Source organism: Suricata suricatta, chromosome 3 (genome assembly GCF_006229205.1).
Source record: "Suricata suricatta isolate VVHF042 chromosome 3, meerkat_22Aug2017_6uvM2_HiC, whole genome shotgun sequence".
In the NCBI taxonomy this organism is placed as follows: domain Eukaryota; kingdom Metazoa; phylum Chordata; class Mammalia; order Carnivora; family Herpestidae; genus Suricata; species Suricata suricatta.
Genome location: NC_043702.1, coordinates 147,870,089 through 147,884,288, shown reverse-complemented (window position 1 = coordinate 147,884,288; position 14,200 = coordinate 147,870,089). Strand labels below are relative to the sequence as shown.

Here is a 14,200-nt window from a genome sequence, read left to right as displayed (position 1 = left end):
CTGCACCATGTTCACCTCCAACGCCAACGTCAAATAATGTAATTTTCATCAGTCCCTTCTTTGTGCCCACATCCTTATTCTACAAGCTTTCTTATCTTCATTATTCCAAACTAGTATTTGGCTTCATCTGATGGCCATCATTCACTCATTCATTCACTCATTCATTTATTCATTAGCTGTCAAGCTAGCATCTACAATGCGCCCAGCACCATCTGTTGGGGACCCAGTGAATGAGAATGCATCCTTCCTGGCCATGGTCCTACAGGGGAGATGGACAAAGGGTCACAGTGATAGGGGCCAAGGCTGGGAGTTGTGGGAGAAGGGCCTAGGGCAGGGGCTAAAGGATCCAGAGTGACTTCCTAAAGCAGGTCAGGCACAGTGTTTCGTTGGTGCTGGGCACTGGGCAGAGGTTAGCATGCTGAAAATGGGGTGCAGAACTGCCTGTAAAGGAACAGAGTTGTAGGATGGGGCTTGGGAATGAGGGCAGAGCAGGTGAGGCTGCAGAGGAAGGCCTCTCACTCAGCACACCGGGCTCCTGCCCTGCTTCCCAAACTCCTCCTCCTCCTTCAGGGTCAGCTCCTGTGTCTCCCCACCTATGGAACCTTCCCACAGGGGAACTTCCTGGCTCTGTGCTCTGTGAGGGGTTTCTCAGACCTAGTGTTCACCTCTGTGGATCTTTCGCCTGTTCAGCCAGGCGTCCTCCGCGTCCTCTGCAGGCCTGGTGGCCACCTTCCACATCCCCTTTGGGTTCCTTCTTCCACACCTTACTGTGGAGACAGCCATGGTTTCCCCACCTTGCCACCTTGATCTTTATCCTCACAAGGCTGTCTTCCCCTGAACCCTGCAAGAGCCATGGGCCCTTCCCTTCCAAATGGTCCCTCCTCCCAGCCTGAACACAGAATCCAAGGGGACGCCAGGTGCTTCTCCTGGCTCTGCGGAGATTCATGCCCATCCATCTCTGTCTCCCCAGAGCTGAGCCCAGCACTGGCAGGACTGTCACTCCTAAGCGTATGACCGAATGGTCCGATGCCCAGGTGGCAAGCGTCAGGTCCGAGTTGTGTGCTTTGCCAGGAGCGTGGAATTCATTCCTTAGGGTCTGACCATGGGGAGTGAATATGGAATGGTAGCTAAGAGCACGATCTTTAGAACCCAAGAGATCTGAGCTTGAAATCCAGTCCTCGCCCTTATTACTGATGTGACTTGTTCAAGAACAACACTATCTGCAAAATGCCAAAAATGTCACCACTGACCCCTAGACGCCATAACTGCTCCTGGGCACACTGTCCAGAATTCCAACTTTTCTGTGGTTTATTTCTAAGACGCTGTCACAATGCAATGGTGGTTAAGACCATAATAAAAGTTTATAGGGAACAGTGAGAAAAGAAGACGGTGTGACACAAGCGAAGGTCACCCTGGCTCCTACCAGCCAGCAGCACGAGGGCCCCCACCCCTGCCAGCCCTCTTCCAACCTTCCTCCCAGGGAGGCCGGAACCTGTCTGAGCCGGGCCCTCCTCTGGTGGCAGCACAGAGGAGTGACTTAGATGGGTGACTTATATGAGGTACTTGGCACAGCATCTTATTCTTATTTCAGTGTTGGGCGGCCAGGACGTGAAGAGCCTAACTCTGTACCAGGCATTTAAGTCAATGTATGGCTTGGTGTGTGGTCCTCTCACACAAGATAGTGTAATAAAGGGGCAAAACGTTCAGATTCTAGAACCCGAGTCCTTGCTTCCTCATGCAATAGCTGTGTGATCTTGGACCTCTGCTTCTTCTTCTGTGAAACCGGGATAATGGCAGAAGCCCCCCTGCACAGCCAGCACAGGCTGCAGGAGTTGGGAACTCCGTACGAAGCACAGCCAACAGCACCTCGATAAACCCTCATTAATTTGGCAGTTGTTTTGCAGGAGAGGAAATGTAGAAAGCTGCTGTGGACTGAGGATTTGGGAAGGGGACTGAACTTGACTTCTCCAGTGGGCTGGCAGCCAAGGGTGGGGAACATACCCTTTAGAAATATGCGGCTCAATAGGGCACCTGGGTGGCTCAGTCAGTTAAGCATCTGACTTTGGCTCAGGTCATGATCTCGCGGTCCATGGGTTTGAGCCCCATGTTGGGCTCTGTGCTGACAGCTTAGAGCCTGAAGCCTGCTTTGGATTCTGTGTCTCTCTCTGGCCCTTCCCTGCTCATGCCCCATCTCTCTCTATCTCTCAAGAATAAATAAACATTAAAAAGAATTTTAAAAAAGAAATATGGGGCTCAAAACCATGAAAGGGGCTCCTCCAGTGTTGCCATGTAGTTTCTTCACTGGGTTAAGGGACAGCCCTAGTTGGCCTTGCCCTTCCCCAGAAAGCTTGGTGCCATTCCCAGGCCTTAGGCCTAACGAGCTATGAACATCCCACTTCGGGGCTGGAGCCTGCCCACCACCCCAAGAGTTGATTCACATGCTTGCAGCAGGCTGGTCCTGGAGAGCATAGGGAAGCCAGAGAGACCAAGCAGGGTGGGGACAGGGCAGCAAGGGGCATCTGGGATGCCTGCAGGGACACGGCTTTTCTTAGCTCTGTGACTGCATGAGGCTTGGCTTCTCAGCTCAGAGCTTACCAGGTGCACACATTCCCAAAGGGGGGTGCCCTAGATGACCCCTCTGCAGCCCTGATCTATTTGGAGGCTTTCTTTTTGGGGGGATAATGGGACACAAGCCTCCAACATCAATTGTCATATTTATTAGGTATGGATAGGCTCTCACACTGTCAACCCACGGGACTTCCAGCTGGGAGCACAAGAGGGCTGAGTTGGCTGCTGGTCCCGGTTTTGAGGGGCCCTATCAGGGTTACTTCGGGCAGGGGGTCAGTCCAAGCCTGACACCTGCCCATTTCTGATGTCACCCATGCAGATTATTTGGGGCTGGTGTACTTTGTTGGCATCCCCAACAAGCATTTACAGCGGCACCTGCGATGTGCAGGCCCCCGTCCTGGGCCTCCCCGTCCTCCTCCCCTCCTTGCTCAGGGGCTGGGGGGCTCCAGGCACGCAGTCATCACAGTCCGGGAGGCATGGTGAGGAGGCAGTGTGCAGTCTCCACACCAGATGGTATAGCCCCCCACCCCCAAATTAAGAATTTTGAGCCCCTGTTTCTTGGGGATTAACTAGACTCCAGTTAGGGGCAGGAGCTGAGTGTACTCATGGGTCTTTGTATATATGCCCTTGAACACCCCATAAAGTATGTTCCCAGAGATGTGAATCCAAGGGGGCGAGGCTAAAGCCCTATTCTGCCCCCATTCCCCATTGCCTTCCTCCTTCTTGAGACCATCCTTTGTGGTCTCAGTTTCCCTATAAATCCCTTAATAGCTACAAGGGATGAGAAGAAGGGGGCTGCTCAGAACTCATCCTGGGAGGGCCCGGGGACACAATGTTTCCCTACACCAGGGGACTGTGAAATAGGGGAAGGCGACCCGGGATGATCTGAAAAGGGTCAGGGTTGGGATAACCAAAAAAGGGGGTTTCTGGAGATGCCAATGCCTTGTCCCTGAGCCACCGCCAGAACAGGAATCAAGGAACTTCAGTTTGGGAAGGGTTGGGGGAGGGGCTGCCAGGCCTTCTTTGGGAGTGATTCTCCGGCCAGTATGAAGGGATGCTGTCAGCTGAAACAGTAACTCTCAGGCAGCGGGGCCGCCGCCTCAGCACCATCTGCCACATGCACCTTGATGTCAGCTTGTCCCCCTGCCTGCCATGCCCCCTAAACTGTGAGGGTGGAACCACCTTATATAGCGCCGTGTCCTCAGGATGGTGTTGATATACACCTCTCGGTGAATGAAGCCTCAGTGGATGAGTGAGTAAGGTCACAGGAGGATTTGGTGGGGGGAGGCTGGCCCTAGAGAACAGGTGTCTCTTTGTACCCCCAGGCCCACACAGACCCCACTGACATGGGACCCTGGCACTAGTTGTCAATGTTGGGGGTGGGTGATCCCTGTTCCCATCCCACTCCATCCTGCCTCTGTCACCATGGGACTGGGGGGAGAGGTTGATGGAGAATTCCCAAAGCAACCTGGTCCCTTCCTGGCTTCCAGCTCTCCGGACAGCTTTCCAGGGTTTGAGATGCGGTCATGTCGTTGTTCACGGGAAAGTGTGAAAATGCAGTTCCATTGACCGCTGGGCAAGTGCTTGATTTCACACTTCTAAATAATACTGAGATGGGGCGCCTGGGTGGCTCAGTTGGTTGAGGGTCCAACTTCGGCTCAGGTCATGATTTCACAGTTCATGAGTTCTAGCCCCGCATCAGGTCGGGTCTGTGTCTCTCTCTCTTTCTCTGCCCTCTCTACTGCTTATGTGCTCTCTCTCTCTCCAAAAATAAATAAACATTAAAAATTAAAAAATAATAATAATCAATAAATACTACTGAGACACTAAGCAAGGGGGCCGGGGGCCTCGGGTAGGAGCAGGGCAAGCCCCCCTGCCTGCCATTGGCTTAAGCACTTTCCTTAAGAGAGGGCTCAGCCTCACAGCAGCGTATCTCCTGTTCAAGCCCTTCTTGGTGTCAGGACTTCAGTGTAAGTCTCCTTCCGACCACTTGCAACCTAATGACAAGCTCTAGGTTGGTCGGTTCCATTCTGCATATGAGATGACAGGTTCAGAGGAGGTATGCAGGCTGCCTGAGATCACACAGCTAGTCGAGGGCAGAGTTGGGATTTGGACACAGGCCAACTGCCTGCAGAGCCAATGAATCCCCATGCCACCAGAGAAAGGACATTTCCAGAACAATCTCCATTTATCTGACAGCTCTGGAGGGAACCTATAGCTTTCCAGGAGCAACATCAGCTGTTGGAAGATCTGAAGCTCTAGTGTATAATGCATAGAATTGTCAAATCACTATGTACATATCTGAAACTAATGTAATGTTGTATGTCAACTATACTTCAATTTAATTTTTTTATGTTTTTTATTTATTTTTGAGAGACAGAGAGACAGCACAAGCAGAGGAGGGTCAGAGAGAGGGGGAGACACAGAATCCAAAGCAGGCTCCAGGCTCTGAGCTGTCAGCACAGAGCCCGATGTGGGGCTCAAACCCACAAACAGTGAGATCATGACCTAAGCTGAAGTCGGACACTTAACCTACTGAGCCACCCAGGCGCCCCTATACTTCAATTTAAAAAAAAAGAAAAAAGAAAAGCTCAGGGGCACCAGGCTGTCTTAGTCCACAGAGCATGCAACTCTTGACCTTGGAGTCACATGTTCAAGTCCCACGTTGAGTATAGAGCCTACTTAAAAAAAGAAAAAAACATCTGAAGCTCTGTCTAATGAGCCAGGCTAAGCCTCAGTGGAGGACTCCTGGCTCACAGACCACCAGGGGAAACTGGCATTGCTGGCCCTCCCCACGAATGCCAGTTCTAGAAATGCTACTTCCCCTAAGAGGCAGTTGGTCCTCCTGAAACTTCTGGTCAGGAGAATCTAGAATCTTTCTTCTTGGTGTAAACAAGAGTTGGCATTCTGTGTAGAATGAGGCAGGGGGGTGTAGGGAGTGAATTTCCTTGGTCCTCACAAACTCTGGGCCCTCCTGGCAGCCCTGACCTTCACACCAGCCACGCATGGGGGCTGTTCTCCCAGGGGACCTTGGGCACACCTTCCAGCCTATGGACAGCTCCTCCCTGCCCTGCCTTGCAGACAGAAGACTCTGGCAGCCATGGTGCCTGATATCAGGTCCCTAGGTGGCTGGAGTGAGTAGGGCCAGCGCTCCAGCTCTCTGACGGGCCAGCTTCATAGGAGAAGCAGGGAAACATGATCTTGGGCTCTGAGACATGGTGGGGGCTGGCAGAAATCATTGGTGCAGGGCCAGGAAGGAGACATGGTGAGGGGTTGGAGCACTGGGAGGACTAGGGGATGCCACCAACTTCCCCGATGCTTTCCTACTAAATATAATGTGACCCACAAGAAACATGAATCAGGCTGTCAGAGCCAAGCTAAAATTGTGGGCTTCTAATCAGCTTGGACCCTGAGGCTGTCCGTGCCCTTCGGACTTCAGCTAAGGCTGGGGAGACAGTCTGAAACCAGAGTTGCCGACCCTGGAGTCTCTGCCCCTAGCTTGGAGCTTGAGCTGGTGCCTGTTCATGCCTCTAGGCAGAAAGTCTAATGGCTGTCTGTCTCACCAGGCAGCCCTGGGAGTACCTAGCAAAAAACTGGCCTTGCACCATCTGAATTGACATCTCCTCGGACTTGCTTTGGGTATGAGACAAATATTTCAGTGCACCAGAATCCATGGCAGTGGGATCCCATGTGAAGGGCACAGTCATTGCTAGTCCCCCTGCCTTCCTGGGCTCTGCCCCCTCCTAGGCAAGTGGGGAGTGAACTTGACAGATCCACACCTTCCGTGTCCTATCACAGAAAATTTTCCCTGGGTTCCATCTCATCTTGGTGCTGTCCTCCGGGGAGGGCTGCAGGCTCTGTCCTTTGCATAGGCCTCGGGCAGGATTTCTCTGCAGGTGACGGGTCATAGGAAGGAAGGGACCTTGGTAATGGGCTACATGAGATATTCGGCAACTGTGGGCTGAGGGCTGAGTGCAGCACATACAGGGGGTTTGGTCTTCCCTCAGCAAGCTCTCATTTTCTAGGGACTTCTGGAGAGACAATTATTCTCCTTGCCCCCTTGGACAATGAAAGTGGTAAAATGTTCTCTTCTCTGTTGAATCCGACAAGACTTCTAGAGGAAGTAACATCGGAGGCCAGGAGCAGATCGGGGAAAGGATCTGCTTTTTACCTCTGAGCCCGATCATTAGGTCCCTGCATCTTTTCACAGGTTGTTAGTGGTTTTCAGAGGTCATCCTCTCCATCCCTCTGCCTCTATGATGGATTCCCAAACCACCCCTGGGGGCTTCCCCTAACCCTAAAGCTTTTCCCAAAGGGAAGGACAACTTTTGCTGCTTAGGTCTCTCCTCTAGAAGCCTATGGACCTTTGCTCTATGGAAGTTCTTTGTTATATCTAACTTATACCTCTATTGCTACAAGGGATGAACAGTGGAGTGAGGCCTAGAGACAGAAGGACAAGCAAAAATAACCTCCGGAGGTCAGCAGGGTGTACCACCAGTTCTCAAAGTAAATGAAGTTGGCTTGGACTCCCTTTCAGATAAGCGAGAAGGAGGCAGCTCTGCTCTGTGCCTAGGAGCTCCTTCAACAGAAATCGCAGCCCTGGGAGGATGCTGGGCTCCTTCTCCTTTTAAGGCAACGTCTGAGCTCAGGGCTACAAGCAGCAACAAGCCCCAGCCCCACTCATTCCTGACTATTTGGAGGAAACCCATGATTAATCAGCTCCCCTCCCCCGCCCCGCCTGGTTTTCATTAGGTTCTTTTTAAAGGGCTGGAACACCTCCTCGAGATCCGACACACAGCAGCTCCAAGCCAACTGGGGTCCCAGGGTAGGGGGAGCACCCTAGAAGGGAGTGGGGGAGCAATCTTGGATGAAGACCAAGGGGAGAGGGTGTCAGCAGAGAGGGTGAACATGTTGGAAAAGGAGTCCTTGATGGAGAGCAGGGGAAGGTTCTGAACGGGAGCCCTGGTCTGAGCATGGCAGGGGTTTGGCTGGGAGCAGCGGTGGGGCAGGTTCTAGGGGCCCCAGGGGAAGCCGCGCAGGTGGAGGGGAATGCCTTTGCCCCTGATGGACAACGTCAGAAATGGTTATGTTGACTTGGCCTCTGCTGGTGACAGTCAGATTAGGAACCCAGTTTTTTCTGAACTTGCTGGTTAAGTTACCATCTCTCTGGCTCCCCAGTTTCCCTCTAAGTGAGGCCTGTGATTGGCGTGGGAGCCGTGCAGAGGGCAGCTGGGCGGCGCAGAGTGGGTGCTGAGAAATCCCGAAGGGTGCACATTTTGGAATGGGAGGGCAGGATTCCCTGCCTTGGAAGCCTGACCTGGTCTCTGCTGAAGAGGCTGGGGCACCCAGCTGTCACCTCCATGCTCCAGATGGAATCTGTGATGAAACCAGGCTGAGCTGGGATGGGCTGGAATTTCCTGGCTGAGCTGCAGGCAGATGTCAGGAGTGTCCTAAAGGGGCTGACCCAATGGATTTCCTCATTTACATTTTATTTGCATACTCCTGAGAGCTTCCTCCTTCCAAACGAAGGTACAGTAAAGTCACCGTCACTTCTGCTCCCCACCCCCAGAGAGGGTGATCTGAAGGGTCAAATCCAGTTCACAGGGAGCCAGAGGAAGTATGAGAGGTGGCTTGCTCCACCATGAAAGCACCAGTGAGTCCCCCAGCACAGCTGCCCCCCGTAGTGCAGGAGGAGGGACGGGGCACATTCCTCAGCCCTGCCTCACCAGGCCTCGTGCCCCTTGGCTGCCTGTTGTGATTCTAGCAGAGAAGCCAAGGACTTTTGCTGCTAAATAAACCCTGGGGCCAGTCCCTGATGGCATGTGTTTGTGGTGCAGGTACAAACTGTTTCCACAGGACCAACCAGCTCTCCATTCCATCCAGGCAGCATGGGGGGTGGGAGTGAGGAAGGGCTCGGAGAGTGGAGGGGGAAGGGCCGGTGCCATGGACGGTCGCTTTTCCTTCCTCCTCCTCCCACACGCCAACCAGGCACTCTTGAGAAACAGAAAACCTTTCTAATAATCAGGCCATAGTCTCTTCTTAAAAAACATCTGGGGGGCACCTGGGGAGCTCAGTCGGTAAGCGTCCGACTTCAGTTCAGGTCATGATCTCACAGTTCATGAGATGGAGCCCCGCTTTGGGCTCTGTGCTGACAGCTCAGAACCTGGAGCCTGCTTCAGATTGTGTCTCCCTCTCTCTCTGACCCTCCCCGGCTCACTCTCTGTCTCTTTCTCTCTCAAAATAAAATAAAGACATAAAAAAAAAAATACACCTGTGTGGCTCAGTTGGTTGCCTGTTAAGTAGCCAACTCTTGATTTCAGCTCAGGTCATAATTTCCACAGTTCATGGGATCAAGCCACTCGTTGGTTACTGTGCTAACAGCTTGCTTGGGATTCTGTCTCCTTCTCCCCCTGCTCAACGCACACCCCCCCAAAATAAATAAATAAATAAATAAACTTAAGGTGGGTAGGAAGCAAGTATTCTCAAAATAAGGTTCAGACTTCATGTGACTCTGTGGAGGAAGAAACGGAGCCCTGTGGAAGTGCAGGGTGGCCCACGCTGCATGTAAAACCCAAGCTGTCACACATCTCTCTTCCAAGGCTTCCCTGAACAGTTACTCAGTGCCCACGTGGTCAAAGTGGAGTCCTAGAGTCCTAGGTCCTGAGTCTGGCAGAGTCCTCCTGAGGTCAGCTCACTCAGCGGACTCCAGGGGTCCTCCCAGAGAGGGGCTGATCCTCAGTAAAGTTTTTACTAAAAAATAAGAACAATATTGTGGGCTTTTTAAAAAGCTACACATATTTGATGTAAAGGTGTATCCTTAATTCTATTATATCTACCTTCTTTTTTTTTTTACTGTTTATTATGAAAGAGAGAGAGAGAGAGAGAGAGAGAGAGAATGAGTGGGGGATGGGTAGAGAGAGAGAGAGAGGGAGAGAGAGAAATCCCAAGCAGCCTCCCAGCTGTCCACAGAGAGCCTGACATGGGGCTTGATCTCACAAATTGTGAGATCATGACCTGAGCCAAAATCAAGTCAGCCACTCAAGTGACTGAGCCACCCCAGGCGCCCCTACCTTACTTCTTCACTGTGAGCTCCTTCTTATTTCAATGAGATGAGGATAGTAGATAGAATTTATAAATATCCTTTTTTTTTTTTTTGAGAGAGAGAGTGTGAGCAGGAGAGAGGGGCAGAGGGAGAGAGAGAGAATCCCAAGCAGGCTTCGCACTCAGCAGAGCCCACACAGCGCTCATTCTCACGATGCTGGGATCATGACCTGAGCTGAAATCAAAAGTCAGATGCTCAACCAATTCAGCCACCTAGGCACCCCTATAAATATCTTTGATTGGTAAAATAAAATGTTAGCAGCCCTATGTTGGTCCCTCTTTTCTTTTCTTGTTTTCCTTTAAAAAGGTATTAGCTGTAAAATCCCAGTATCTGAGAACTACTGACCCTTTGGAAACAGGGCCAGCACTAGGGTGAATGTGAGGCACTTGCCTAGGACACAATGCAAGGGGCACCAAAAAGCTCAGTGATCAAGATAACTGATACTTTTAAAAATCGAATTTAATGCCAAAAAAATCCATGACAACCAAAAATGCAAAATTTTAAATAAAGACAGGACCAGTATTAATGATTTTTCCCTTTGCCTTGGGGTCCAACATGGCTTAGGAAGGCATTCCTTCTTCTTCTTCTTTTTTTTTTCAATTTTTTTTCTTTTTTTTTTTTGAGAGAGAGTGTGTGTGTGTGCACAGGTCAGGGAGGGGCAGGGAAAGAATCTTAAGCAGGCCCAACACCCAGGCAAAGCCCGATGCAGGCCTCCATCTCACCTCATCTCACCACGGTGAGACCATGACCTTGAGATCATGATATGACCTGAAATTGAGAGTCAGACGTTTAATCAACTGAGCCACACAGGCAGCCCTGGAAGCATTTCTTCTAAAATCACCATGACAGCTTGAATCCCAAACCCCCTCATGATGTTCTCAGTGGACATAGTCCTTTGGAGGCTCCAGGGCTGTTATATAAATGATCCACACGTGTGTCCCCATACTCATTCCTCTCCTTCTGTAGCCAGCTCTTCATGTTTATTTTTCATTTCTGCATTTTTAGGAAAACAAGCAAGTGGAGACCAAGAGAGATGCCAAGAATGGAGAGGAAAGGGGCAGAGATGCCAGCAAAAAAACCCTGGGCCCCAGACGGGACTCAGACCTGGGGAAGGAGCCAAAGAGGGGTGGTTTAAAGAAAAGCTTCTCAAGAGACAAAGATGAAGCTGATGGCAAAAGTGGAGAGAAGCCCAAGGAAGAGAAGCTCATCAGGGGCATTGACAAGGGCCGGGTGAGGGCTGCAGTGGACAGGAAGGAGGCAGGGAAGGATGGGAAGGGAGAGGAGAGAGCGGAAGCTCCAAGGAGGGAAGAGGAGAAGAAAGGCAGTGACAGGAGCACAGGGCCAACCAGAGACAAAGACAAGAAGAGAGAGGAGAAGGAGACAAGTAAGAGAGAGGATGACGGGAAGGGAAAAGGGGAGAGGAGGGGTGCGGATGCCAGGAAGGAGGAGGAGAAGGTGAAAAGAGGAAGTGGGAGCACGGACACGAAAAAGGAGGATGAAAAAGTGAAAAAAGAGGAATCTGTGAATAAAAAGGAACCCAAAGAAGAGAACAAGACCCAGGCACCTGAGAAACAAGCCCCTGCTGGCCCCACCAAGCCCTCTGAAGGGCCTGCCAAAGCAGAGGAGGAAGCGGCCCCCAGCATATTTGATGAGCCTCTGGAGAAAGTGAAGAACAATGACCCAGAGATGACTGAGGTGAATGTCAACAACTCAGACTGTATCACGAATGAGATCTTGGTGCGGTTTACCGAGGCTCTGGAGTTCAACACTGTGGTCAAGGTGTTTGCCCTGGCCAACACGCGTGCCGATGACCACGTGGCCTTTGCCATTGCCATCATGCTCAAGGCCAACAAGACCATCACCAGCCTGAACCTGGACTCTAACCACATCACTGGCAAGGGCATCCTGGCCATCTTTCGGGCCCTCCTCCAGAACAACACGCTGACCGAACTCCGCTTCCACAACCAGCGGCACATCTGCGGCGGCAAGACGGAGATGGAGATTGCCAAACTGCTCAAGGAGAACACCACCCTGCTCAAGCTGGGCTACCACTTCGAGCTGGCTGGGCCCCGGATGACGGTCACCAACCTGCTCAGCCGCAACATGGACAAACAGCGACAAAAGCGGCTCCAGGAGCAACGGCAGGCGCAGGAGGCCAGCGGTGAGAAGAAGGATCTGCTGGAGGTGCCCAAGTTTGGGGCCCTGGCCAAGGGCTCCCCCAAACCCTCCCCCCAGCCATCTCCAAAGGCCTCGCCCAAGAACTCGCCCAAGAAAGCGGGTGCTCCGGCTGCTCCCCCTCCCCCTCCCCCTCCCTTGGCTCCACCCCTCATCATGGAGAACCTGAAGAACTCCTTGTCACCAGCTACCCAGAGGAAGATGGGAGACAAAGTCCTCCCTGCCCAGGAGAAGAACTCCCGTGACCAGCTACTGGCTGCCATCCGCTCCAGCAACCTCAAGCAGCTCAAGAAGTTAAGTAGTTGTGGGCAGGGGTCAGCAGGGCTGGAGGAGAGGAGCAGGTGCAGCAGGGCTGGAGGTGGGGGGGCAGGGGGAAGTCCAGCAGGGCTGGAGGAGAGAGGGCAGGGGAGGGCCAGTAGGGCTGGAGGAGAGGAGGGGGTGCAGCAGGGCCGGAGAAGAAAGGGCAGGGGAGGTGCAGCAGGGCTGGAGGAGAGAGGGCAGGGGAGGACCAGCAAGGCTGGAGGAAAGAGGGCAGGGGAGGGCCAGCAGGGCTGGAGGAGAGGAGGGGGTGCAGCAGGGCTGGAGGGGGAGCAGGGGGAAGGCTAGCAGGGCAGGAAAGGGCCAGCAAAGCTGGAGGAGAGGAGGGGGTGCAGCAGGGCTGGAGCGGGGATGAAGCGGGAGGGCCAGCAGGGCTGGAGGAGGGGGCTGGGGAATGGGGCAGCAGGGTTGCAGGAGAGGGGGCGGGGGGGGGCGGAGAAGGGCAGCAGGGCTGAAGGAGAGGGGTGGGGGGAAAGCAGGGCTGGAGAAGAGGGTGAGCCCACAAGGGAGGTCTGTAGCGGGGGGGTTATGGCAGACTGCAGGCAGTGTACAGACTTCCTGTCTGTAGGGCGCTTCTAGCCATCCCATCCATCCCCCTGCCTCTGGGCAGGCCACACTGTCTCCCGCAGAGGAAGGGGACTCTCTCCTTCCTCTCAGGAGCTTCCTTGAGCCTCTCACTCCATGCCTCGAACTTCTCCACCCTGCAGCTAAACCAGTTTCTTCCAGAAACAGAGAAAGAGCCTCTACATAGTAGTTCCACCTCTGACCCTACCATTGCGTCTTCCCTCCCCCATTCCCAAAGCAAAAACAATCTCCCTTTTACGAATCCCAATCCCGTCAGAACCAGCCTAGTCCTACAGATCAGATTATCCCAAAGGTCTTTGGGAGATTCAGCCCTCAGGGGACTCTCCCTGTGACACATGAGCCATCCCTAGAGACCCCTCTTCTCAAACTTTTACCCCCGCCTTTGGTGACAGAGTCCATGGTCACCTGCTCATCTGGCTGGATGGTGGCAGCTCACCCTACGCCCACAACATCATTTGGGGCTAGACATCATGACATAAAAGACAACCTCAGCTATAATTCTCGGGGTCATTTGATGACATCCAGTTTTTGCAGAAAAGGAAAAATGCATCTTCTGTGTCCACACTTCATTTATTCATTTCACAGACGTATATTGAGGTGTGTGAAGGTGGGGGCGAGATGAACTTCAGAGGCCCCTTTGCCGAGCTCCTTTCTCTGAACTGTCTCTGCTTTGCCCCAACAGGTGGAGGTGCCCAAACTGCTTCAGTAGGACCAGACTGCCAGGGGGCACTGTCCGACGCCGCCATGACTGCCCAGGCCTCGCCTCCCAGGCCCGCACGAACCCCGCCCACCCCACCCTGGCTGACCCGCTGTGGATCTCCCCACTCTGCCACGGGAGAGCACGAGGCCTGGCCACGCTCAAGGAAGGAAGCCTGATCTCTTCTCACTTTCCTTTTCTTGTCTCTGAGGCGCTCCAAACATTTCTTTTATATCTGGAACTGAGGTTTCTGACAAGAAGAGTCCTTTGAGCGTGTCATCAAGAAGACGGCATGCCTGGGGCCCAAGTAGCTGGCAAGTTGCAAAAGGCCTGTGATTCAGGAAAGATGTCCCACCAGGACCACATAACCAGCCCAGCCCCACTGCCCTCCAGGGCCAGGATTCAGGCCTCTGAGGAGCCCTTGGAGCAGAGCCGCTGGGCCCCGTGGCCCTCTGTGTGGGGCAAGGGCAGAAGATCGAGAGGGCATGAGGGCCCAAGGGGAGGAGGAGGGGCTAAGGATACCCTCAAACCCCTCCTGGGCTAATCAGAGGACATGGCAGGGACAGCTGGCCTGGACAAACAGTGCCTGGTGGGGAGTGGGCTCCAGCTGGGAGGAGAGGGACAGACGGCAGCTGGTCCTGAAGGTTTGATGCCAACGCAGACGTTTTCCTCACGCCCACCTACTGCTGTATAAATAGCTGTGTATCTGTTTTTCCATAAGATTTTGATAATATATACAAGCCTTTAGTTGTAAA

At 52.9% G+C, this 14,200-nt stretch overlaps 1 protein-coding gene across 1 annotated transcript in view; it reads left to right on the top strand.

The window, feature by feature from the left end:
- The window catches only part of LMOD1 (leiomodin 1), a 43,079-nt gene extending 28,879 nt beyond the window's left edge, over nucleotides 1-14,200 (top strand). The window contains exons 2-3 of the mRNA XM_029935456.1: nucleotides 10,676-12,139; nucleotides 13,431-14,200. Coding sequence (XP_029791316.1) covers nucleotides 10,676-12,139; nucleotides 13,431-13,457 — 1,491 coding nt within the window. The 3' untranslated portion in view covers nucleotides 13,458-14,200. The remainder of the gene's footprint in view (nucleotides 1-10,675; nucleotides 12,140-13,430) is intronic.